Consider the following 25819-nt stretch of genomic DNA (forward strand, 5'->3'; position numbering starts at 1 on the left):
GTGGAGCAAGCAGAGAGGGCACCTTGCCGGTGGTGTGGCTCCCTGTGGCATGGGGGACACATGCCCAGCACACTGGGATGAGCTTAATCCCACTGGCAGCAGAGCACTTGTAGCCCTGGCTCCAGTCTGTGTCTGCCTTTGGAGAAGCAGAGGGTGGTTTCTAAACCCGCAGGGTGACACATCTGCCATCAAGCCCCCCCCCCGATCCTGCAGCATGAGGGTGGGTGACAGCCCACATGACATGAGTCTGCCAGTTCTCTACAGCTGCTTTTCGGCCAGCTGAGTTGGAAAGCAAATTTAAAGGCTTCCACAATTGGTGAGGTCTGTCTCCATCCCTGCATTGAGCTTTTTTCCGGCTTCCTGCTGAATGCGTCCATCCTGGTGCTGTGATCACACACACACACGCATGTATCTGGTTTAATTTCTTTATTTAATTTGGGTTTTGCTGAATGAGCTGGCAGTCGGCAGTGGGTGCACCCTGCTGGCACCAGATCCCCTCTACCCAAGAGATGCAGTGTCGGAGCTGCCTGGATACCACCCATGGCAGAGGCAGGTCGTGGCATCGGTGGCATATCCCCCGTGGATTTTGGCAGAGACCCACAGCCTCACATTGCAGTGGCTGTGCCCTCGCTGCCAGGGCCAGGTCTGGGGACAGGGGCAGCCGTGATCCCTTCTGGAGTAGCCCCAGTTCCCAGCGGAGCCAGTTCACCCATTCCCTCGCCGGGGTTTGGCTCCGCGTTGAGACCCGAGGTTACAGAGGACCTACCATAGGGAGAAGGGGAGAGGAGAAGGCGGCTCTCCTTGATTTTAATCGGGGTTGAGGTTTAGCTGAAGTGAAAACAGATCGGGAGTGACAGTTTTGGAGCCTGCTGTCAGAGTCTGAGCGCAGCACAGCAGCGATCCACCCCCGGATGCCGAGGGCCCCCGTCCTCCTCCTCACAAGCCGAACCTGGGGAGAGGCAGCACCGCAGAGTGCGGGATGGGGACCGTGCAGCGCGGCTGCTCCGCCGGCACGGCCACCAGACAGCCTTGTCACACACCACCCCTGCATCCTCCTTCCTCGCGGTGCTTTTGGCTGGGGACAATGTCAGGCAGGACGTGGCCATCGGCGTGGCATCACCCCCCCACCTCCTCCAGCCCCCTGCCAATGGATGCTTGAAAAAGGAAGGATGATGTTAGTCTGCACCCTGACCGATCTGCTTGGGATGCCAGGTTGCTTCTCCAGGGCAGGGAGAGACAAGAGTCTCCCTTCCCACATCTCCCATCAGTTGCCCATTCCAAAAGGGCATCTATGGCTGGGATGAAAGTCGTGGGTTTGGGCTTGTGGAGGAATGGCACAAGCAGAGCACTGGATCCAACTGGGATTTGTGGGAGCAGGTTGGTTGTGGCTACCCTGTCACCCTTGCTTGGTCGCCATGCGTTTTCCACGGAGGGGACCAGCAGAGTGATGCTGTGCCCAATCTGTCCCTTATGTCCCTGGCATGGCAGCTGTGGGGAATGGGAAGACCTATTCCCCCATTCCTGGATCAGCCTAGGTGCCCCAGGTGCTTTGAGAAGTTGGGTGGCATTCATGAGAGCAACTCCAGACCCCCATCCTTCTGTCCACCAGCGCCTGGACAGACCCCTCCGGGGCAGCCCACGTGCTCCAAGTCTCATCCCTGTTTCCAGGGATTAGAGAGAGGGAGATGGGATGAGATGAAGCAGTAGATTGCTTCACTCTCAGGATGAAGGGATTTGTGGACTGCCCCCAGCTCAGTAGATTGAAAATGGAGGGAAGTAGATTGAAAATGGAGGGAAATTATTGGGATGATGCTGCCTGTGGGATTAAAACCAGGGCAGCCAGCAGGCTCTGGAGGAGGAGGGGAATGAGGCGGGTCGTGGATCAAGGGGGGCTGTGGGATGCCTGCTTCTGTGCACTGTGGGGAGATGCTCCTGGTTGCATCCTCATCTGTTTCAGAGGATGCGCTGGAAAGTGGGTGCTTTCTGCTTTCCTGGGACCTTGGAGGGGCTCTCCTCTCAGCTACCCCCAAGTGACAAGGATGGTGGGAATGTGCCTGGAGCTTTTTGCAGCGCTGCGTCTCTCATTTTCAGACTGTTGGAGGACAAGCCGCTTGTCCCTGGAGGTCCACACATCTCCCTGTGGTCTCTCCTTCTTTACGAGCACCCAGCATGGATCTATGGCTGTGAGCATCATTTTTGGGGAGTCCTTTGGGTTCTCCTAAAAAAGGGCATCTAAAAACTGACGCTTAGGGGCATCTAAAAACTGTCTCGCCCCTCGGGCATGTTTCCAACTGTGCTGGCATCTTTTGGGCATGATATAGGTCCTTTGGAGCTGATGCACAACCCTGGCAGAGCATCCCTGGGGCATCTGTCGAGGCATCTCCTGCTGCGAGGTGGAATCTCCTGGCTCCCATTCCTTGGCCTTTGGCTGAGGGGGAAAAACCCTAAATTTGGTGCATCCCTGAAGCGTGACTGACCATAGGCATGGCTCAGTGTCAATGTTCTAAGTGCAGTTGTCAGAGATGAGCTTTATTTGCAAATACACGGACGTTTAGAAGATTAAAACAAGGATAACTGGCAGGATGGCATGGTTGTGGGGAAGCTCCTTTCCTGGATCTTAAGTGCAACTTAAGCCCCTCACTCAAGACCCTGTCTCCCACCATTCCTCCATCCTGCAGAGCCTTGATTCCTCCAGCTCTTTCCTGTGGGCCCATGTTTACTGGCCCCAAGGATCTGGAGTTGCTCTCTGCTGGCTGGATCTCCTGTGAAGACCCACTTTGCCATTCCTGGTTTCCTTCTGCAGATCCTACAAGTCAACCTGTCACTCCCAGCCACTTTCAGGTGGATGGGGAGCATTTCCTCTGTGTCTGTGCACTTAACTGCGCAGAGATGAGTTCAGTACTTTGCCTTGCAGAGCTCCGTCTGATTTTTTTCTTCACCTTGCTAAGCTCATTTTGGCTTCTTGCTCTGCTCTCCAAAAGCTTCCCCCACATGGGTTGTCACCTGGCAGTTTAACAGGAGTGTCCCTGATCAATGTTTTGGGGGGCTTTAGAGCATTTCTCAGCCATTTTCAGATGGTTTCATGTACCACAGCTCCCTTCACATCACACAGGTTCTCCATTCTCCACTGGGCTTGGTCCAGCCACCCTCTGCGGCTTCCCGTTGTCACGGGATGCAGGGGTGCAGTTCAGGGATGCAGTCATGGAGTGTGGCACTGAAGCAGTCATCATCCCAGTCTCTGCAGTGCAAGGCGATGACGTTTCAGGTTTGGGAATTTTTCCTATTGCTCGGATGCTGCAGCAGAACCCGCCCCACTCTGCAGAGCTGAGCCCCGCGGCAGATCCAGGCTGGGATGCAATGCAGTGCTGATGGCTCTGCCTTCCTGAGGTGACTGGAGCACCTGGGATGGGCAAAGACCAACCCAGTGCTTGGTCTTTGCTTGACCATCAGCAGCTCCAATGGATGCCCTGGCTCCCAACCTCCCCAAAATAATGACTTGGGCAAGGAGGAACAGCCAGTACTTTGGGAAAAAACTGTAACGGATTGTTTTTATCCATCCATTAATCTGCTGGCAGACCAGAGGAGAAAGAGTGATGCTCCTTATCCCTGGAAATGTTATTTTCTTGGCACTCGTGGTCTTGCTAAAGGCTCACAGACATCTGAGGATGCTCTTGGTCACTGAGTCGTGATGGACCCAGCTGCAAAGAGCATTGGCTCTCATCACCTCATAGGGGGAAATTTCTGATGCACTTACGCAGTTTGACATTCCCTGAAAATACTATTTTCATTGGCAAATTGTTCCAAAAGTAACTAACAGGATGATTTGGAAGTGGCTGAATTAAAGCATGTTGTTCCCACCCCCTCCCCGCTCACCCCAGCCTTCCAAAATCAGCTTAAATTAAACAAATTAAATGACAACCTGTTATTCTTCCAAGCAGTGTTGGAATAACCTTGTTGAGGTGATGGTTTGACAGGTTCAAGGCGCTGGTTTTGCTCAGGGTCCCACAATCAATAAGCCCTGAAAGTAGCCCAAACAGGGTTTTCTGGCTTTCACAAGCCAGAAAGGTCTGCTGCCACTACATTGCATTTTCCTCACTGGTCTGTGTCCAACCTCTGCTTGCAACACCGCAGCAGCTCATGTGAGGGAATGGGAATTCTGCATCCTATTGATCTCTGCAGATACATCTGCCACGTACCTAAATTTCCTCTAACCCTCATAATTAACATAAACCTCCAAGTTTTATCTCCTGCAGATGTATCAGGGCACAGAGGTAGGTGCTGCAATCCTGCTGTCCTGTCACAGGGGGTGAAATGATCTTCCAGACCATCATCCCGGGGAGGCTGGTAGGGAAAAGCTGCAGCTTCATCCACTGACCTTCACACAAAGATGGTGATAATGGCACTGCCAGCATGACAAAACAAGTCATTCTCCTCTGACTGGGCTTGCCTTGGTGGAGACTAAAGCCTGAGACCAGCTTGTGGGGTGCACCAGATAAAGCAGAAAACCAGGAAAGCAGCTGGGAATATCCTAGAGGGGAGGGCAGGCTCAGCACAGCTTTGAGGGCATTTGGCTGGGGTGTGGCTGAGCCCACTTCAGTGTGACAGTGCTGGATCTCTGCATCACTAGTAGAGACATTGAGAACAAGAGGAAATGGCCTCAGGTTGCACCAGGGGAGGTTTAGATTTGATATTAGGAAAAATTTCCTCATGGAAAGGGTGGCCAAGTGCTGGCACAGGCTGCCCAGGGCAGTGGTGGAGTCACCATCCATGGAAGTGTTCAAAAAATGTGTAGATGTGGCACTTGGGGACATGGTTTTGCAGTGGAGTTGACAGTGCTGGGGGAACGGTCGGACTTGATGACCTTAGAGGTCTTTTCCAACCTAAAGGATTCTGTGACTCCATGATCTCAGCTGGAGGAGAGCAGGGAAATGGGAGCAAGACTGAGAAAGAAACCTCCAGAGATGCCTGCTCTGAGGATCAGAGCAGGGTCATTTGTCTCCCTTGATTCTTGAAAAGATCATGGGCAGGTGAGAGGCAGGAATATCCTGCTGGATGATGTACCAAGAGAACATGGGGCGTCTTCTTGCCTTTTTTGGTTAGAGGTATCTAAAATATTTCCACTGAAGCTGGAGAGTAAAGAGGAGGAAAGGTCAACCAAAGTGACCACAGTTGTAGAAAATGGCAGCAGCTGGAATTGTGGCTTTATTCCAAAATGGCATTTGGTGTCACTCACGTAGATGATTCTACTGCCCTCTCACAACTTTGAAGGCTGCCGGTAGCTGATGTGTTTCCTTTTGGTTTAAGGGAATGCTTGAACTGGGTCTTCTGCCTGTTTTTTTCTCCTTCCACCCCCGTCCTGACCTGGCCAGACTGCGTCGTCGTCATAATCCCGAGCTGGCTGCCTCGCTGTGCTTCCCAGCCACTAAAACACCAGCGCTGAAAACCACCGGATTAGGTCTTAATGGCAGGATCAAGTCAGCAGGAGATGAGTGGGGAGAAAGCTCCTGCCTACGCAGGTGGACAGGCAGCAGTCCTAGAGAAAACAAGCTGGAAAGCCTAAAATGTCAGAAAAACATCTTCTTTCCTGGCCTCTCTTGCTTTTCTCTGCGTTTAATACAGCTTTCATTTTCCAAGGGTCAGAAAACTCTGGCCTGAGTTTTGTGAAGGCGATGTTGAGGAGTCAGAGGTGTCTAAACATTTCCTCCCTTACAGATGAAAATGTTGTCTTGAGTGGTGGACGTTCTGTCCAAGATGTTAATTCCCAACACTAAATTCTGCGACCCCCACCAGAAATCTGGGCTGTGCTGGAGGATGCTGGGGGTCTGTGATTGTCTGTACCACCTGTGCTGGCAGTGCTCCTGGAACACAAAGAGCCTGGGAAGTGTGTTGGATATTTTCCAGGGTGGCTTTGCCAATGAGCAGTGGGATGCTCCAGAGGAGGGTCTCAGGGGTTGTCCTCTGGGCAGGTGGCACAGCGTCCCCGTACTGACCAGTCCTGTGGCCACCCTGCTCTTTAGGTCATCCAGGGCTCTTGGTCAACAGGGCTCCGAGGTGTTGGAGTTTATCAGCCTACACTGACCAAGAGAAGTTGTGGCTGCTCCATCCCTGGAATTGTTCAAGGCCAGGTTGGACGGGGTTTGGAGCAACCTGGGATAGTGGAAGGTGTCCCTGCCCACGGCAGAGGGTGGAATGAGGTGAGCTTTAAGGTTCCTTCCAGGCCAAACCATTCTGTGGTTCTATGATGCACCTGTGAAGAAAGTGTGATTTTTCTGGAGGCCGTGTGATGGTGGGGGGGGTGATGGAAACTTTCTCCTCTGAGTTTGCTTGGCAGAGCCTGTGAACTTTCCATCCAAACCTTTCAGGGAGGGGGTGGGTTATGCCGGTGGGACATCTTTGCACCGAGTTGTCCTCTCTGTTTTCAGACAGCTTGAACAAAACATTGCAATCCCCCCAAATGAATACCTGTATGAAGCAAAGATTCTGTCACACATGGCTCATGCACCCAGGGAGCCCTAGCAGTGCATGGGAGGAGGAAGAGGAGGAGGATGAGGACTGGCTTCAGCAAGCGTGGAGCCAGCAATGTCTCCCAGCCCCTGCTGGAGCTCAGCTGAGCCCCATGTTATCAGGGATAGCATTCCTGATATGATATCAGGGGTATGATTCCAGCATCCATTTTTCCAGCTCCTGTGTGGAAACCAGGCTGGAGAACAAAGTCCAGCCCAGAGCTCCATTTCCCTCCTCCTATTCTGCTTCATGTGCCATCTCCTGTCTAGGACATGATCGTGTTATTAAATTAATTTAATACACAGAATTCAGATTTCCCCTAGTCAGAAGCTTTTGCTCAAATTTTAGGAAAGTGTCAGTATTTGTGAGGTATCAGCAAGCATAAATACAAGAGTGCCAGCTTAGGCAATTGCTTCAGTCTCTAAAAAATGGGAAAGGGATAAAATTGGAGGGTGTATGTTCACATGTGGGGAAGAGGAGTCTTCCTTCTGTTCTGGGTTTCCGTTTTCCTTCCTCCTCCTTGGTCACTGGTGCCTGAGCTGCTTTTTCAGACATAGGGAATTCCTGATAGATTAAGGAAATTTCTGAGAATTTAATATATTTAACCTCAAAACCGAGGAAGAGCCCAGATTGGCTCTGAGAACTGATGATATCTTCTCCAAGCACTCTCACAAAGGCAGGTGCAATTAAAAGGCTTATTTGTTGTGGGATGGGATCACCCTTTGGAAGGGCATTGTCCAGCTGTTTTGGGGCAGATCTCCCCTTGCTGGGGTGCAAAGAGTGTTGGCTGCTCTCCGTGCATGGAAGGAGGGTGCTCCAGTCCTCCGCCTGCGGTTGCCCAGGTGTGATGCTTGGCAGAGCCTGGCTTAGTTCAATGTGCAGCTTCCCTTTGGGGGCCAAACTCGGTGCTTCTGTCTCCTAATTCCACATCTATGACCTCTGCGGGGCTGCACCTGCTTCTCACTGGGTTGGAGTTGGGCCCTGGATCTACTCTATCCATTGGGCTGGATGTAATGGTGTCCTTAGGGCTTTCAAGTGGGTGGACAAAGGAGCCATTTTGAAGCTGCTCTGAACAAGGGGGAATACGATGGTGAAGAGGAAGGGTCCGAGATGGGTCTCTCTCCAGGCAGAGAATGCTCTGAAATGCTCAAAATGGCATTTTGGGGGGTAATTTTTCCCAGCCCTTTGTCCATGAAGAATGAGGTCTGTGGAGGGAGGCAGGCTCCCAGAGTAAATGCTTCGGCTCTATTGTTCCCATCATTTCCTTTGAGCTCGTGAATCCCCCTATGAAACACTTACCTTTCACTAGTATGATTAAGAAAAGGCCAATGTAGCTTTCCCGCTCACTGGAGCATGAAGCGTGTTTAATTTAATAATGCTGATAAATCTTAAAGCCAGGAGCATTTGGCTAACACATGACCCACTTTTTCAATCAATTGGAAGCATTTACATAACGGCCTGATGCAGGGTTCCTCCTGCGAGGGATGTGGAGCCAGGGATGGCAGACACGCTCTCTATGAAAGGACAAGGGGGAAAGGCTTTAAACTGAAAGAGGGGAGGATTAGATAAGATTTTAGGAAGGGATTCTTCCCTGTGAGGATGGGGAGGCCCTGGCACAGGTTGCCCAGAGAAGCTGTGGCTGCCCCATCCCTGGAAGTGTCCACGACCAGGTTGGATGGGGCTTGGAGCAATCTGGTCTCGTGGAAGGTGTCCCTGCCCATGGCAGGGGGCTGGAATGAGGTGATCTTTAAGGTTCCTTCCAACCTAAACCATTCCATCATTCTATGATTCTATGTCAAGCCAAAAGGTACTGATAAGGGTGGGAAGGAGAATATTTCTGAGGAAGAAGGTGATGCCATTGGAGACCAGAGTGATGGGAATGGGCTGAGAAACTATAACACATGGGCAGGGACACCTTCCACTAGCCCAGGTTGCTCCAAGCTTTGTCCAACCTGGCCTTGAACACTTCAGGGGTGAGGAATGCACAACTCCCCTGGGCAATCTATTCAGTGATCCTGTTTCAGTGTTCAACTCATTTCATTTCTTATCCTTCTTGTGAGGATTTCATCCCTTTTTTCATTTGTAACATCCAGCAGCCTCAAGACCTGTGTTTACACACAGGTCACAAGCAACCTCATTCCCAGTGAGCTGGTGTCCTTTAGCTCTAGGGAATGTCATCTCCCTGCAAACCACATGGTTTTATCCATTTTAGGTTTCATAATAACTGCTAGGAAGAAGTTTTACATCAAACCTGTCTCCCAGCCATGGTTTGTGCATTGCTGTTGTTTATTCATCCCGACTTGCATTAAAGCAATACTTGAGAACTGGTTTATCTCCCATTTTTTTGGTCACGTAAGTCCCTGTCTGAGCAAAGGGAAATGCCAGATGCTTGTAAGCAGGATGAAAAATCTCCCATCTGATACAGACTGAGGGATTAAATACCACAAGGGAGAATTGCTCCGTATCTCTCAGTGTTGCACGTAGAAGGATGCTGGCACCTCCCTCTGGGACTGCTCTCCCCCTGCACTGGGCTGCGGGGACATTTCATATGCCACGTCCTTGTGCAGAGATACTCCTAAAGAGCCATCAGGAATGAAAGATGAAGGATTTGTTACCATTCTGTGATTTATTTTTTTTTCCCCTTTGCCTTCAAAACATAGGTGCCCCCCCCCCAGAGGGCAGAGGCGGAAAGAGGGAGACAATGGAAAAAGAAAGGAACATGATTTCATTAGATACATGTAATATGAATGGCTGGAAGTGGCGTGGTCCACACAATGGCCAGCTGGGGAGCTCACAGGTCAGGATGTGTGGCAATCGGGATGCCATTTCCATTCCTCCCCGTTCTGTGCTCCTGGAGTGAGATGGATAGTTCCTGGCTTCTTAAAAACTGGCTTTTGGTTTTCTGAGCGCCCATTCATGCTGGAAATGGTGAATTTTGGTTTGCTAGATAGATGCTGTGTGTCTTTTAAAGTCCCAGTTCAGCCACTGGTGTTTGGCCAGGCTGCTCATCCAATGCCCTGGTCCTTCATCCGCAGTTGCTTTTTGGCACCTGGGACACTGGAGTCTTTGCTCCCATGCTCTGCTGCTTCTGCAGTGTCCATCCCAAGCCGAGGAACCTGCCTGTTCTAAGAGCAAACCTTTCCCCTCTCTGTGCCCAGGTGATACGGCCGTGGTGCTGTCTCTGTGCCAGGGCTGCCCTCCCAGCTATTGCACGTCTCCCGTCCCCCGGTAGGAAATGGAGTCCAAGGTCTCTGAAGGCGGCCTGAACGTCACCCTCACCATCCGACTGCTGATGCACGGCAAGGTAAGGGGCTCCCACAGAGGGAGTTTCTTCACAGATCCCTTTCCCACCTCCGCCTGTGCCCGAGTCCAGCCCCACAGAGTGTCACAGCCCCGGGAATAGCCGTCCTCCTGCTGATGGGGGGGTGGCATGGTGCTCCTGGTCTCTCTCATACCTGCCCCCCACCCTGTTCTTCTGCTGGGGATGGTGTCCACCAGGTCTTTACTTCATTATGAGGGTGGGCCAGACTGTTGTCACATTTTCTAATGTCAATTCCTTTGTTTTTTGTGCTTATTTTTTGTGTAGGAAGTCGGAAGCATCATTGGGAAGGTAAGGATGTCTTTCAATGCAGCATTAATGCTGTTGCCTGTACCTGTGGTGTGGTAGATGCCAGTCACCTCTTCCCTGTGATGTCCTGAAAAGTCTGGGGTGCATGAGCTGGTTGCTGCATTTGTGAGCCCGAAATTAGGAAACACCAATGCAGGGATCAAAGACCATTCCCCTAAAAACCCCACCAACCACCAGACTTCCCCAGCGCTGTTCCCAGATGTTTCCCAGGGGTGGTGACTGGGAGTTTGCAGTCATGTTGCTCTGATATTTTAATCAAACAGCTTTATTAACAGATAATACAAATGTCACATAGACCCATTTAAAATATAATTTAAATGGAGGCCACAGGACTCCATTTACCTTGTGCAGAAAAGCTTCACGAGGTGCTCTGCTCTCTGGTGACAATGGTGGTTTGGAAAGTGCTGGCTATATAGGATTAGGGGTTTTTTTGGGGATGGTTTTAAAAGGCAGGTTTATGGTGGCAAAGATTTGCAGCATAAACATATTTTCCCTATATGCTTGTGCCTTATTTTTCCAGCAGCCTGTCCAACTCTGGGAATATTCACAGTTGTGAATCTGTATATATTTATATATATATCTTATATATATATCTTATATATATCTTTGATGATTTACACACTCATCTCTTCAGCTGACCGTCATGTGGGGATGCAGGGTCAGGCATCACTGAGCTGCCCATGCTTTTGGCTACGTGTTGCCATGTTTTAGGGAGATGCATGTTTGGAACGGTCGTTTTGAAGGTGGAAAGTCTTGGATTTTCAGTAATCACCTGTTTTTCTACTCTTATTCCAGAAAGGAGAGACCGTGAAGAAGATGCGTGAGGAGGTGAGTGACCTGCTCTGTGACTGATGTGCAGCAGGAAGGGAGAGCAGAGTGGCCAGAGCTGTACATTGCCCTGTGCAATACGTGCAGTGATTCCCAGGGTCAGGACAAGCAAGCCAGCTGCCCCTAGAGCTCTTTGGACCAGCTTCCTCCCTCCACACTCAAATAAACTCCTATCACAATTAAAGGGAATTTTCCAGAGCCAAGAATTTGCTCTTAATGAAACATTGAAACTAATTCACTCATAAGATGCTTTGGGTTTGTCCAAAGTCTTTGTGTCTGCAGCTCCTAGGAAGTTATCAGGGCAGTGAGCAGCACTCTTCTTTTCACAAGCAATGACCCCATGAGCTGGTCTTGCCTCAATCCCATGGGTTTCCATTACAGTAAAAGATTGGAAACTCTTTCTGAGGGTTGGGATAAGATAGTGCTGGAATCATTGCAGATGAGGGGTGGGAGTTTGGAAGGTTAGATGGGATAGGCTGGGACAGGTGACGACCAGGACAATCAGGCTGAGAGAGGACCCGACCCGAGTGCTTGGCTGTGGCTATTCCAGGACTGCTTTTCTCTCTCCAGAGTGGGGCAAGGATCAACATCTCGGAGGGAAACTGTCCTGAGCGGATTGTGACCATCACTGGCCCCACTGATGCCATATTCAAGGCTTTTGCCATGATCGCCTACAAATTCGAGGAGGTGAGAAATGTGAGCCATCCCACAGCTGGGGACAGCAGTGGAGATGGGCCTGGGGACCTCTAGCCCATATGTGCTTGGTTGGACTTGCTTAACTGGGACCTGGCCTCGGCACAGAACCTTCCAGACATCTCTGACTAGGCAAGAACTGAGCATAAGTCTGATGAGGAGCAGCTGAGGGAGCTGGGGAGGGCTCATCCTGCAGAAAAGGAGGCTCAGGGGGACCTTCTTGCTCTCTACAACTTCCTGACAGGAGGGTGTAACCAGGTAGGGGTCGATCTCTTCTCCAATGTAATAAGTGATGGGACCAGAGGAAATGGCCTCAAGTTGCACCAGGCAAGGTTTAGATTGGATGTTAGGGAAATTCTTCACTGGAAGGGTGGTCAGGCATTGGAACAGGCTGCCCAGGGCAGTGGTGGAGTCACCATCCCTGAAAGTGTTCAAAAGGTGTGTGGATGTGGCACCTGGGGACACGGATGACTGGTGGGCTTGACAGTGCTGGGTTAATGGTTGGACTTGATGATCTTAGAGGGTTTTTCCAGCCTTAATGATTCCATGATTCTGTGATTCAGTGAACTGTCCTGGAGGTCCCACAGTTAATTAACTGCAGGGAGGTGCAGTGATGCAGCTGCAGACAGAGACCAGCCACGTCTGGGGGACATGACCCCTCCTCTCTAGCCCAGAGCACTTGGGTTGGCATCTGGTCGGGTACCAGGGGCTCACGTGCTGCACTCTTCCTTCCCAAGGACATAACCAACTCCATGAGCAACAGCACTGCTACCAGCAAACCTCCAGTGACACTGAGACTGGTCGTGCCAGCGAGTCAGTGTGGCTCGCTGATCGGCAAGGGAGGCTCCAAGATCAAGGAGATCAGAGAGGTAAGTCAGACTCGAACGAAGCCACTTCGTTATTGCACGTCACCGCAGCTCCTCGGAGCTGACCCGCGACCAAGGGGGAGCTGCCTTGGAAAAGGGGATCCTTATGCTGCATCATGCATCACGTTGCTTCCCAGGGTAGTCTTGCTCATGTAGGAACAGCATCCCATGGGATGTGCGGGGCAGCGCGGCTCTCAGGAGGTGCGTGGCGTCGGAGCTGGAGCTGGCTGCGAGGGAAGGTGTTCAGCTGTGGGATTTGTCCTTTCTCTCTTTCTGTCTCCAGTCAACAGGTGCTCAGGTTCAAGTGGCGGGGGACATGCTGCCCAACTCCACGGAGCGGGCGGTGACAATCTCGGGGACACCCGACGCAATTATCCAGTGTGTCAAACAGATCTGTGTGGTGATGCTGGAGGTACAGTCTGTAACAAAGGGGGTAAAGTACATAAGGAAAAAAATCCCAGCTGGCACCACAACAGCACTGGGAGCTGTGGAGCGTGTCTCTCGTCCCCTTCACCACGCGTTGTTGGACCACTCTCATTTCCTGGTACCTCCATTGGAAACCCACCCAGTGTTTTTTTCCCACCACTATCTGTTGTTTCTAGAGTCTCACACTGGAAGCCTGCCTGGTCGGGTGCCCCGAAGGAGATGGTTTGTGCCGGAGCAGAGGGTGGCTTGAGGAGAGAGGGGTGCCAGGTGGGCTGGGACAGCCTAGCCTGGTGTCCCAGCAGCATCCAGGGTGCCATGAGAAGGAGATGGGGGCTGCAGCCCCTCCTCCAAGCACCTGGTCTCCTCTGCACAGGGGTCACAGTGCCCCACAAGGACAACAGTCGGGAGGAGGAGTAGGCCAGTGCACCCCTTGTGCTGGGGGAGCTGGGAACACAGAGCTGAGCTCCAGTGAGGCACAGTGGGAACGTAGTGAGGAAGGCTGGTGGAGAGCAGGGACTGTAGGGCACATGGATGTATGTCCAAGGTGGCATTTTCAGGGATAAATGCTGACCAGCAGAGCTTGGAGATCTCTGCCATGGAAGGATGCTGCTATACCATTGGCTTATTGCTGGAGATTACCACAGCCCACAGGTCCCACATCCACACCTGCCATCTCAGATGGGAGAAGCTCCAGGAGGAAAGCCCTCGGGACACAGGATGTTGACACCCTCTGCTCCTGGTGCCTCCCAGAGACAGACAAAGCAGGGACCAACGTCAGGCCCCTCTGCCTGGCTGCACAGCCCTTTTGTGGTAGGCAGGAGCACATTTCCCAATAGAAAAGCTTCAGCTGGGGATGGCAAGGCTTGGTGGAGGCAAAGCAAAGCCAAATTAAAGCACCTTCAGCTTGGCAGCAGCACAGCTCAGGAGGAATAGCCAGGAGCCACATTACCCATCACGACTGGCTGTGATGCCACACAGCCACACTAGCAGCTACACTGCTGCTAGAGGAAGTTTAGGCACATGATGCCTCTGGGTCATGGACTGCAGCAGAGATGAGCCTGAGGTGATGCTTGCAGGTGTGTTACAAAGTGTTTCCTGGATGCTCTTCTCACAAAGCAAGAGGTGCTGCTCCTCTGTATGGCTCAGCAATTAGAAAGGGGAAAACCCACGGAGTCTTCTTGCAGTCTGAAATCTGGGAAGTTCCCTGACTTTAACAGTTCAGAGAGATGCTCCTTATCTCCGTTCAGTCTTACATAGATAATCCTGACTCATCCTCTCCAAGATTTGTAACGCAATAGAAGAACAAGGAGGCTTGGGATGATAGAGATGTGCTTTGATCATACAGCTTTCCCACAGGCAGGTGCTTAGCAGGAGGATTTAGATATGCTGTTTGCCTTCAAGTAGATGTCTAGAAGAATGTACAGAAAAAAAAGCAGAGTTTTCCATGAGATCATGTAATTTATATTGCTTTTCCTTATATAGCAGTCAGCGGGTCATTTCGTTTTGGGTAGAAGCAGGGGAGCTGAAATCTCTCCTGATTCCTAAAAACCTCCCTGTTTTCTGTGGCCTGTTCATTATGCTCAAGTGAAAACCAACACAGAGAACTTGGGTGAGCAGCTCCCGTGCACCGCACCATGGGATGACTCACTACAGCTCTGCTCCAACCTACACAGGGACCAGACAGGCCACAGCAGCCAGGAGCAAGATCAGAGAGTCATGGAATCGTGGAATGGCTTGGGTTGGAAGGGACCTTAAAGACCTTCTAGTTCCAACCCCTTGCCATGGCAGTGACACTTCCCACGTGACCACAGTGACAGTGCCTCGCAGCACCCGCTGCACGGCCATCCACGTCCCAGCTCGGATGGCCGTGGACCAAACCAAGTCCTGAAGGTGACCCTGACCCGCTGGTGAGGAAGATGAGGGCGGTCAAAGAGCTTGAGCAGTGTGCCAGGTCGCTCAGATGGGCTGTACCTCCCCACTCTGCTGCTTGAGGGCCTCCTCGGGGTGTTTTGAGGAGGGTTCCAGGAGCCTAGACCAGGTGACGGGGTTTGCGCAGAGCAGAGCGAAGGTGAGGGAGGCAGCAGAGGTCCAGGAAGCGATTTAGGGGCCCGTGCCGTGGCAGGGGATCTCCCGTACCCCAGGTTGTCCTCGTTGTCCATGAAACGCTGCTTTCCCTTGTGTCCTCCTGTCCAGAAACGCGGTGTTACTGGTGCGGGTGTTGCTGCCGGCGGCCCCGGGGGCCGCGCTCCGTTAGGTGCTTTCTAACACTCTTTTTGCCGCCGTTTCAGGAAAGCTGTTCTAATGTTCTCTCTCCCTCTCCTTATCCCTTTTCCTAGTCCCCACCAAAAGGTGCCACCATTCCCTACCGCCCAAAGCCCGCCTCCACCCCTGTCATTTTTGCAGGTGGTCAGGTAAGAGCCGACCCGCTTGCAGCCTCCACTGCCAACCTCAGCCTTTTACTGCAGCACCAGCCGCTGCCCGTTAGTGCACTCAGGTTTCTTGCCTTCTGACTTGCATGGTGTCATCCCATCCGTTGTGTGCCATGGCAGCTGGACTGAAAGCTCTTGGTAGAGCCGATGGCTTACCTCCTCTAATGGATGCTGGAGGCTGAGAAGAAGGAAGGGGCCAGCCCAGAAAGACAGGGTGTTAGCTCTGCTGGGTGCTCACACACAAAGAAAAGCCTGGAATTTGCTTCACTAGACCCAAATTCAGTATTTGTCAGCGGTTAAGAAGGAGAAAATTAGAAAAGCATCACTGAACAAGAGGCCGTGACCGTTTTCTGGCATCTCCAGCCCAATTAAAAATACCTTTGCGTAGCTGTAATGGATCCAAGATAGGAGGGGTTTATCCCAGCTCCTGCAGGGCTGTGCTGAAACTCTGCTCCGGGCAGCCTCTGTGGAAGAGTCGTGTCCCCATTCCTCAGGATGCTCAGCCAGTTTGGGGTCCTGCTTCCCCCCTAGAGGAGAGCCTGCCTTGCATTGCCCTCGGTGACATTGCAGCCTTGCAGACGCGACGTGCTATTTGTAGCCACCCTTGGGGACATTTTGCCTTTGCAGGATAACTGTGGCACGGATGTGCCACGGGAGCTGGAGGTTATTCTGCAAACAAAAATCAGCAGAAACAAGAGCAGTTTTGAGCAGACAGCTGTTTCTAAACAGGGAACTTGCACCATTGCTTTTTCCACCTCATCTCCTCACCTCACCCGGTGACTGAGGACCTGCCTGTAGATGCCACCATGCTGTGGTGCATCAGATCTAGCAGGAGATGTAGCTTCCCAAGAGCTCCAGCAGCCAGGTAGAGCCAGCACCATGAAACCACAGCTGATGCCACCCAGAGCAGCTCCAAACGAGTTATTTCATTTCTCCCCAACCATAATAAATAGAAGGACAAACTAAGGATGGGAGCAAAGCCCAAAGCACACGCTATTTCAGGCTGAATTAGTCATTGCCAGGATCAGGAGGAGTGTGTCACTCAGTCTGAGCAGCCATCCTGGAAAAGAGCTTTGAGTCCAGCTGCTTGGTGAACTATCTTCTCAAAAGGGAGAGTAAGATGGAGGTAGCATTTCTCCTGCTGGTGAACGGTTGGTGTCTTGGACAGAAGTGATGTCACGGGAAGAAGCAACCATCTCTGCAATGAGAGCTCTTCCCAAGGCTGGGAGCCCTTTGGCTCTGCCCAAGGGGTGGCACGGGGTGGGTGGGCAGAGGACAGCCAGCGACAGTGGTGGCAGGTGTTTGGGGTGGGATAAGCCTTCAGGAGCTCAGCAGGCTGAGGGATGCAGCAGCTGACGGCAGCTGCCAAAGGGACCAGCCCCATTGTCCATGGGCAACGTCAGAGTTGAGTTGCATCTGTCCAAGACATCTTCCTGCCCTTAATTGCCTTTTTTCACTCAATTTTTCTATTCAAAAAACAATGACCAAATTGCACCACCAGGACAGGCAACTCTACAGTGAAGCCTCTGCCATATCCCCATCATGCCAAGATGTCGGTGGGCACTGGGACAGCCATTTCTGGTTTCCTCCTTCATGATTTTGTGGGTTTTCCCCACACAAGGCACTTTGCTGTTTGCAAACAATGTGGCAAATTTGCAGAAGGTTCCAAGGTTTTGTTTTTTTCTTTTTTTCTTGGCAGTCTTTACTCTCCCTTTTCAAAGTGTTGTCCATCTCTTTTGTCATTTCTTTCAGAATCATCTGAATAATGTGTCAACCAGTGAGATATGTTTTGCTAGCTGGTTAAGTCCTAAATATTGGGCTCTCTAGTATCTGGCTCTTCACCCACATCCGTGCTTATTTTTGGGTTATTTCCAAAAAAAAGTGGAGAAAGGATTGCTACAAAGGATGGGGAAAACACACAAAGCCACTTGCCTGGCAGATATCTGCATGGATTTATCAATTATGGCTGGCGAAAGGCATCGCAGTGAGGGGGCCTAGCCCCGAGCCCTCGCCTCAATGCCTTTCCAATGCCCCAGCAGAGCACTGGAATATACTGGGTGGATGCTGGGCATCCACTGGGAGTTGTGCACCTGAAAACATGGAGAGGCCCACGTCACTGGCTTGCTTTCTAGGATCACACTAAGGTGTGAAGGGCAGCGGTGATGTCACTGTGCACCTGCCACGCAGTTAATTCTGGTTATCATTGAATCGCAGAATGGTTTGGGTTGGAAGGGACATTAAAGATTGTCCAGTTCCAACCCCACTGCCACTAATCCTTATTTTTGGTACGGCAAAGACCAGTCACAACCTGAGATTCCTGCTCCATCCAATACTGGCGCCTTTAAAGAGCTGTTTATTTCCTTTCGAAAAAGCCAAAGTGAGCCCAAGCCCTTGAAGTCAGGTAGCTCAGAATTGTGCCGGGTTGGATCGGGGGTGTACATCTCCCTCCTGCCCCAAGGATTTGCTGCCCTGGGGAATCTAATGTGGCAGAGGGGGTCCTGGCAGAGGGATGGAGTTCTCTCACCATGTCCTACCAGCCCTAGTAACATCTTTTTTTTTCCTTTGCAGGCCTATACAATTCAGGGACAATACGCTATTCCACACCCGGATGTGAGTTTTACCCTAATTTTTCTTATACCCTTTTCTGTCACCTGCATGCTACTGTTAATTCACATGATATTAATATTAGCCAATAATATTAATAACGTATTTTCAAAGTAACTGGCCGTTTATAGTATCTGTAATACCTCGAGTAGCCTTTTAACCTGTTAGCACTAAACTTTATTACTTCCGAGGACTTGGCCTGATGCTAAATTGTTTCCATTGTTCAGTGCTATCCCTTCATTTTGAGAAAAACCATACTCTATGCATTTTGTGCCTCAAAATGATCAAAACAAGCAAAAAAAAAAAAAAAAGAGGAAAAAACAATACTTTCCCCTCTATTTCCCCCTTGTCATTAAAATGTTGGTAAGCCAAGGGTGTATTTAGTTGCTGAGTGCCTTGGTGGAGTGGGGAGAAGTCAGAGCTCCAGGGGGTTCATGCTTGAGGCCGGGGCAGGGGGACATGCCTTTCAGGGAGGGGAAGGGCAGAGGGACCTCCTAGAAGTTGGGAGCCTCTGCATCTCCCAGAGGGATGGAGAGGGTGCTGCATCTCACCTTGCTGAGGGCTCTGTGCCTCCCCACAGGAGCGGGACCCCAGACTGATGTGGTCACCCCAGGTTTGATGGCTGTCTCGGTGGGTTTCGGCAGCTGTCACCCAGGGCAGGGACATTGTGGGGACAGTCCCCACTCCATCTCAGGCTCCTTGGTGCAGGGGCAGGCACCACTCTGACTCGGGGTTTGCTGATACTCAGATCCCTTGGGCTCCCAGTCCTGTGGCAGGTCAGGGGGACGCAACACGTTTGCGGGGGGACGCGTAGGGATCGTCAGCTGGAATGTCTGCGCCTAAAATCACCAACAGAATTAGAAAATGAGTCTGTTTGAAGGATTTCTGTGTGGAAAGCAGTGAAGCACTAGGATGCCAGCAGCTCCTTGCCGGCATCAGGCAGCTGCTTGGCTTCTGGGGTAGTCACAGCTCTTGGAAAATGCTGGGACTTTCTAAATGTGCTTTCGAGGGGATAAAATACCTGTTGAGTTCCACTGCGGGGGTCCTTCTTGCTGCGAGTCAGGGGTCTGCAGTGGGGCTGAGGATGTGGTGATGGGTGGAAAGCCTTCTCCAGCCATCCCAGCCATGGGTAGGGTATGATGTAGCTCGGTGTTCCTCTTTCTAGTGGGTGCATTGGGTATTAAATCACAGAATTGCTTTTTCCATAACTGAGAAGGTGGCAAGGCTGGTTGATACCATGAATGCCCTCTCCACATGGGGACCTTTAGGAGCTGTAGGCTGGGGTTTTGTCTTAGGAGAAGTGATTTCACTGGAATTAGTGGAATCCAGGCTTTGGCTTTCCATGTGACACCAGTATGTGTGTACTCTGAATAGCCTGCTGTGATGGTTGATAAGAAATATTCTTAGTTATGTGCTGTTTGCTTTTGCTCCAGAAGCAAGAAATAACCTGCGTATTTAGGGTAGGTCAATATAGTCTTTATCCCAGTTTTTCTTTGCAAGTGGTGCTGACAACTTAGTCTTTTCCTTCTTACTATATTCCTCTGACTGTCAGGATTAAAATACATGTAATATATTTGCTGGCTGAGCTCTGCCCCACACCCGGCAGATTTACTGAGACCTGGGAAGAATTGTTGGTACAGGGGCCACGCACTCCATCCTTACTCTTATAGTGCTCTCACAGTGATTGGTCATTTTAAACAATGCTCAGTGCAGAATCCAGTCTTGAATGGGATTTTAGGGCATTTTAAACACATTCTAGGTGTCTGTGTTTCATGGGTGCCCCTGGCAAAGCAGGAAGAATTTTGAATGCCAAATGCATGTTCCTGCCTTTATTTTCTCCCCTGGAAAAAAACCCCTCAGGACAGGGGCAGCTTTGGCTCATGATGAGCTTCAACATTGCCTGAGTACTTGTAGGTGGTTTGGGATGTGATGTGATGTACTTGTAGCTGCCTGCCTTCCCAAAAGTTGTGGGATCCTAGAGTCACAGAAGGGTTTGGGTTGGAAGGGCCCTTAAAACTCATCTCATTCCAACCCCTTGCCATGGGCAGGGACACCTTTCACTATCCCAGGTTGCTGCAAGTCCCATCCAACATGACCTTGAAGACTTCCAGGGATGGGGCAGCCACAGCTTCTCTGGGCAACCTGTGCCAGGGCCTCCCCACCCTCACAGGGAAGAATTCCTTCTGAAATAATATCCTGTCTAACCCTGCCCTCTGTCAGTGGGAAGCCATTCTGCCTTGTCCTGTCACTCCAGGCCTTTGTCCCAAGTCCCTCTCCAGCTCTCTTGGAGCCCCTCTAGGCACTGGAAGAGGCTCTAAGTTCTCCCTGGAGCCTTTTCTTCTGCAGGCTGAACACCCCCAGCTCTCCCAGCCTGTCTCCAGAGCAGAGAGGCTCCAGCCCTCAGAGCAAATCCGTGGCCTCCTGTGGACTCATTCCAACAGATCCATGTCCTTGCTGTGCTGGGGACCCCAGAGCTGGATCCAGCACCCCAGGTACAGTCTCACCAGAACAGAGGAGAAGAATCCCCTCCCTTGACCATGGAAGATGAGCTGGAAGAGATGGACATAGCAGCTTTCACTGTGACACCTGGATGCAGCCATGTTCTCCTCTCACAGGCTTATTTATTGTTCTGATTATGGAAGCTGGCTAAATAGCACTATCCAAACTATGTCTGAAAAGTCTACTAGATCAGTACTAGAAAGGATTTTGATGTTTCCCCCATTGGGCAAAGCAGGACCCCTGCCCCAGGGCATGGTTGAAGCCCAAAGGGCAAAGAGGTTTCATTCAGAGTCCCGCCAGCGTCCAGGGACCAGGTGTCATGAGGAATTCCAGAATCAGGGTGCACCTCTAGGAAACAGGATAGTTCTGAAGTTATAAAGCAGTGGATGCTGATGTCCCTGCTCACTGCAGGAGCAGTGGCACGCTCAGTAATATCTGGAGACAGCTATGTTTTGGCAGGAACCCACCATATCACACCTTTGGCTAAAATAAGCCAAGTAAAGCCAAAAGAAGCACGGGGAGGGATGTGCAGGCACCTCTTTTCGTGGAGTGGTGAGACCTCTCACTTGAGCTGGTGGAGGTTGGAAGTCTTCATGCCTCTGCAGGGAGAACAGGGATCCCATGGGTACCTCTCTGGGGATTTGCAGGTGTTTCACCCCTTCCCACTGCCTCCCTCCAGCCTCCCCCCAGTGTGTGCAGCCTCCCGGGTCAGTTCTTCCCAGCATTTCCCCCTCACTGTTGCCAGCCAGACCTCCCCGCCCTCTGTCCCCAGCCATGCTGCAGGAGCAAGGAGGAGTTTGTTGACCCCCAAAACCTTGAAATTATAACTCCTGCCTCTCCATTGCCAGGGATAATGGGCACAACAAGTGGTTTGAGTTTGGGGGATGATGCGATGCTGGCAACCCCCCAGCACCTGTGAAAAGTGGGAGGTGATAAAGAGCCTCCCTCCTGCTCCCTGCCAGACTTCAGCCCAGTTTGGTTTGGTTTTTTTTTCTTTTATTCTTTTTTTGGTTGGTTTGTTGTTTGTTGGGGTTTTTTGTTTGTTTTTTTTTTTTTGATTTGGAGCAGTGAAACCGAGCACAAAATGTATTCCAAACAAACACCTCTCTATGCAACCGCTTCCCGACCGGGCACCAAAACCTACCCAGCACAACAAGGGATGGAAGGATCTGAAATACCTACTGGTCGTGGCTGAAGCCCATAATTCCCCGTGTTCCTAATGAGCTGACATTTAGAAACGCAGTTTATCCATCTCCCAGAGGCACTTACCATCGGAGGCACAGCACGAGAACGTGTGCTGTGGGGACAAGCGGTGACAGTGTGGCTCTGGTGACACAAAGAGGGTCTCTGGGTGCTGGTTGTGATGCCCACCAGCTGGCCCTGTGCCAAGGCGGAGGAGCTGAAACTAAGAATGGGCTTCTTCCTGGTATCGTACTTCAGACCCTGACCAAGCACTTCTGCCAAAGATTTGGACTTTATTGCACTATACCCAGGCCAAGTCCTTCTGCTAATGTTTTTGCCATGTCTCACCATGGCTTCCTGCTTTGGTTTTGGGGTTTTTTTTCATTAATTTTTGGTTTGTTTTCCTTTTTCTTTTTTTTCCCCTTCCGTTATAATTTTGTTCTTGCTTTTCGGTGTGACTTGTTGTACTCTATGACAATAACCTTCTTAGCTCTAATGTCCCTCCTACCCCTCAGCAGTTGACCAAGCTCCACCAGTTGGCTATGCAGCAAACCCCCTTTACTCCCCTTGGACAGACCACCCCCGCTTTCCCTGGTACGTACCCACACGCCCTTTCAAGATATCCTTCTCTTACCTGTAGAGTTTCTCTCTGTTTCTAAACTCATGCTATTTAACGGAAATGAGCAGGGCAAGTAAAAAGTTGCAATGTCCACGGGGAAAGGCTAACTAGAGATGGATATTTTGGGGGTCCTCAAGGGCGAGCTCTCAGCCCTTTGCCGTGCATGCCTGGACTCGCTCCCAGCTTTGCTGGCTTTCCCAGCAGAAGTGATGAGCACCATCCTTCCCTTCGCGGAGGAGGCAGCATCCCCTGCCACACGCTGATCCGGACCCCAGTGGGACATCCCCGCTTTCCCGGGGGGGAGCGGCTCGGCGCCGGCCGGGGATGCTGCCTCGGCGTGTGTGGGGAGCGTTGCCGAGCCAGGCAGGATGGCACTCCTGCAACGGGAAGGAGTTGTGGCTGTAGGAGGCCGCGTTGACAGGAGCACAGCCAGCCCCGGCGTGGCTCAGAGCCTTGTCCTCAAGGCTGGCATGTTCACAGTGACCTGGGAAGCAGATAGAGTGCAGGGGATGGAGATACTTAAAGTACCGGTTGGAAATGCCTTTTCTGACAATATGTTCATCATATTTTGAGCTTCCTAGATGAAGTGACATTGCTTATCTCCTTGAAGGCAAAAGCATTAAACCTGTTTCTTCTTTGCTCTTCAGGAGAAAAGCTGCCCTTACATTCCTCCGAAGAAGCTCAAAATCTGATGGGCCAGTCATCAGGTAAAACACAAAGCTAGAGGGAAATAAGCAGGCTTTGGTTGAAATATATATATTCCATTATAGGACCATGCCATTGTTGTGCTCTGAGAGGAATCGTGGTATTTGTGGAGAAGACAGCAGGTTCTCTTGGTGGGCAGGGAGAGGCCAGGCACCACTGTTCTCCTTTGTTCAGCATGTCAAAAGAAAAGTGCCTGGACTTTATTGCCTGGTTTTGTGATATTCGTGTATAACTGCCATAGAATCACAGAACATCCTGAGTTGGAGGGACCCACAAGGATCATCGAGTCCAACTCCTGGCCCTGCACAGGACAGCCCCAAGAATCCCACCATGTGCCTGAAAGTGTTGTCTAAACACTTCTTGAGCTCTGTCAGGTTTGGTTCCATGACCACTGCCCTGGGGAGCCTGTTCCAGTGCCTGACCACTCTCTGGGGGAAGAACCTTTTCCCAATATCCAGCCTAAACCTCCTCTGACACAGCTCCAGCCGTTCCCTCAGGTCCTGTCACTGGTCATCAGAGAGCAGAGGTCGGTGCTGCCCCTCCGCTGCCCCTCATCCGCCATGAGTTCTCCCTCAGTGCCATCTGCGTAATGGGAGGATATCAGAGTCATCACCCTTGTTCCTTCATTTAATTTTGCCTAAACTTTGCTCAGAAACAGCAGAAAAGTGCCGGTGGGAACAGCAATGACATGCAGCTTTAGCCATCCTCAAGCCATTCAGGGTGAGTTGCAATTTTAGCGGGACAGGACCCTGAGGAGCCAAAGCATGGCTGCAGCCTTGGAGAAATTTTGATGGCAGATGTCCCACATTCATCTGTATGTGCGGGATGGATTTGTCTTTTGTTACCTGCCATTGCTTAGAGGAGTTATCCTGAGACCTGGAGGCTCACAGGCAGTATGAGCCAGACCTCCCCAGGCACTCCTGGGACACACAGCCATCCCATGCATGCCTCAGAAGTTTGGGAATGTCACCTAACCATGAAAGCAAACGTAGCCCAAGTAGATAGACCCCACAAGACTGTAGAAGTAGAGATTTTGTGACGCTGACCTGTGCAGTCATGTTTTCTGCATGTCCTCTTTGCCCTTTGCAGTCACCCAAGGCACTAATCCTGCCCTGACACCTTCATTATAGCCTCAGGGACTGCTTGTGCATATCAGAGAGGGAGGATCTGGAGTGCTAAAATAAACCAGTCTCCAGGTAATGGGGAAGCCATTCCTTGATGGCTCTGTGATGCAGGGATGGTGCAGTACCATGGCACCTTGTGTCCCAAGGGCTTTCAGCAGCACCCATGGCATCTGAGTGTGGGATAGGAGGTGCCACCTGTGAGTCTGAGGAGCTTAGCTCGTATTCCCAAAGAACCCTGGATGTCTCAGTGCTGCTCTGAGCCCATCCCCAGTGCCCTGCTCCCTTCAGAAGACATTTTCTGCCATACCCAGGCTGCTACTGAGCTGAGCCTTGTAACGCATGACCGAGAGGCTGGGACACCCTCCTCTGAGGGGCATGTCTGTGTTAGGTGCAGTCCACCTTGCCTGAACTGTGAGGAAGCTCAGTGTGGAAGACAGTCCAGGGCCGGTGAAATGTGTGCTGTAAAGTCAGCGTTGAGCATTGCCTGTGGTGTAATACCCGGGCAGGATCTGTTTTGTGCAGGGTTTGGCATTAGTACCCCTGGCAGGGGTGGAGGACAGCAGAGGGCTGCCTAGTGGAGGATTTGCATCCCCAGTTCCAACATCTCCTCTCCTCTCCGTGCTCCCAAGTGAAAAATGTGGTGAGGAGACCTCCTGCAAGGGAGGTGTGTCTGGGAAGCTGCATTCAGGAGAGCGCAGGACTCACAGACTCGTAGAATCATGGAATCATTTGGGTTGGAAGGAACCTTAAAGCCCATCTCATTCCAACCCCCTGCCAACCCCCACTAGCCCAGGTTGCTCCAAGCCCAGTCCAGCCTGGCCTTGAACACTTCCAGGGATGGGGCAGCCACAGCTTCTGTGGACAACCTGTGCCAGGGCCTCCCCACCCTCACTTCCTAACAGCCTAACATCATGCACGAGCACATCAAAGATACCTGGAGCTCCTCTTCCTCAGTGCTGAGGCCCTCGATGGAAATATGTGAGGGATTTGGAGCTGCTGCTGTCTTCTTTTGCAGCAGCCCTGCATTTCCAGTCTCCTTATTCTCTTTTTTCTGCACCTGCTTACTCCCCTTTCCACAGATACAGACCTGGCAGTCTCCTGTGCTCTAAAAAGCCTTTATCAGTGATTTATATCATAAGGATAAGGAGGGGTTTTTTTCCAGTTACTGCAAATTCCTGTCAGCCACCAGACAGCTGCTTTCTTGCAGATTTGGCATAGGACATCCCTGCTTTGGCACTGAGGTGATTTAATATGGAAAATCATGGGAGAGGCAGGCTTTGACCTGGCCTAGGAACGCTATGGCATGGTGTCCTCTTACCTCTGGAGCTGCACATACAGGGTATCCCCCTGGCTCCAGCCATTCCCACCATGGGGGAAAGAGCTCTCCCTGATCCAGGAGAGGCTGGGAGGAAGCACGCCTCTGCCTTTGCTCTTCAACACGTAATTTTGTAGGGAAGCAGGATCTGAATCTCCATACTGTTTATCTTGCTTTCCCTTGGGAATAGGAGGGACAGCTGGTCCTGGGTCCAGCTAGGTTGCATGTCTTAGCAGTCTGGTTTAAATTTAGGGTGAGTCTGTGGGGCTTTAACTTGCAAAGGACTTGTGCCAGTGCTGCCGGATCCCCTGGGGAAACCGGTTTTGGGGCACCAAGCTGCTGTCATACCCAAGCAGCTCAATGCTGCTGCATGCAGAGAGGGCTGGAGGGTGCATGG

At 51.3% G+C, this 25819-nt stretch overlaps 1 protein-coding gene across 23 annotated transcripts in view; it reads left to right on the forward strand.

Annotated features, from left to right (window-relative positions):
• The window catches only part of PCBP3 (poly(rC) binding protein 3), a 57754-nt gene that overhangs the window by 19817 nt on the left and 12118 nt on the right, over nt 1-25819 (forward strand). For 7 of the 23 annotated variants that reach the window (XM_027704291.1, XM_027704292.1, XM_027704290.1 and 4 more), the window contains 10 exons: nt 9663-9808; nt 10091-10114; nt 10928-10960; nt 11531-11647; nt 12391-12522; nt 12803-12931; nt 15282-15425; nt 17943-17984; nt 22175-22253; nt 22926-22985. In XM_027704291.1, the coding sequence (XP_027560092.1) occupies nt 9740-9808; nt 10091-10114; nt 10928-10960; nt 11531-11647; nt 12391-12522; nt 12803-12931; nt 15282-15425; nt 17943-17984; nt 22175-22253; nt 22926-22985 (829 nt within the window). In that variant the 5' untranslated portion in view covers nt 9663-9739. Of the gene's footprint in view, nt 1-6264; nt 6287-9662; nt 9809-10090; nt 10115-10927; nt 10961-11530; nt 11648-12390; nt 12523-12802; nt 12932-15281; nt 15426-17942; nt 17985-22174; nt 22254-22925; nt 22986-25819 lie in introns of those variants that run through there. The other 16 variants (XM_027704296.1, XM_027704298.1, XM_027704301.1 and 13 more) reach the window with 10 other exon arrangements.

This window comes from Neopelma chrysocephalum, unplaced genomic scaffold (genome assembly GCF_003984885.1).
Source record: "Neopelma chrysocephalum unplaced genomic scaffold, ASM398488v2 Primary Assembly neopelma1_265, whole genome shotgun sequence".
In the NCBI taxonomy this organism is placed as follows: Eukaryota; Metazoa; Chordata; class Aves; order Passeriformes; family Pipridae; genus Neopelma; species Neopelma chrysocephalum.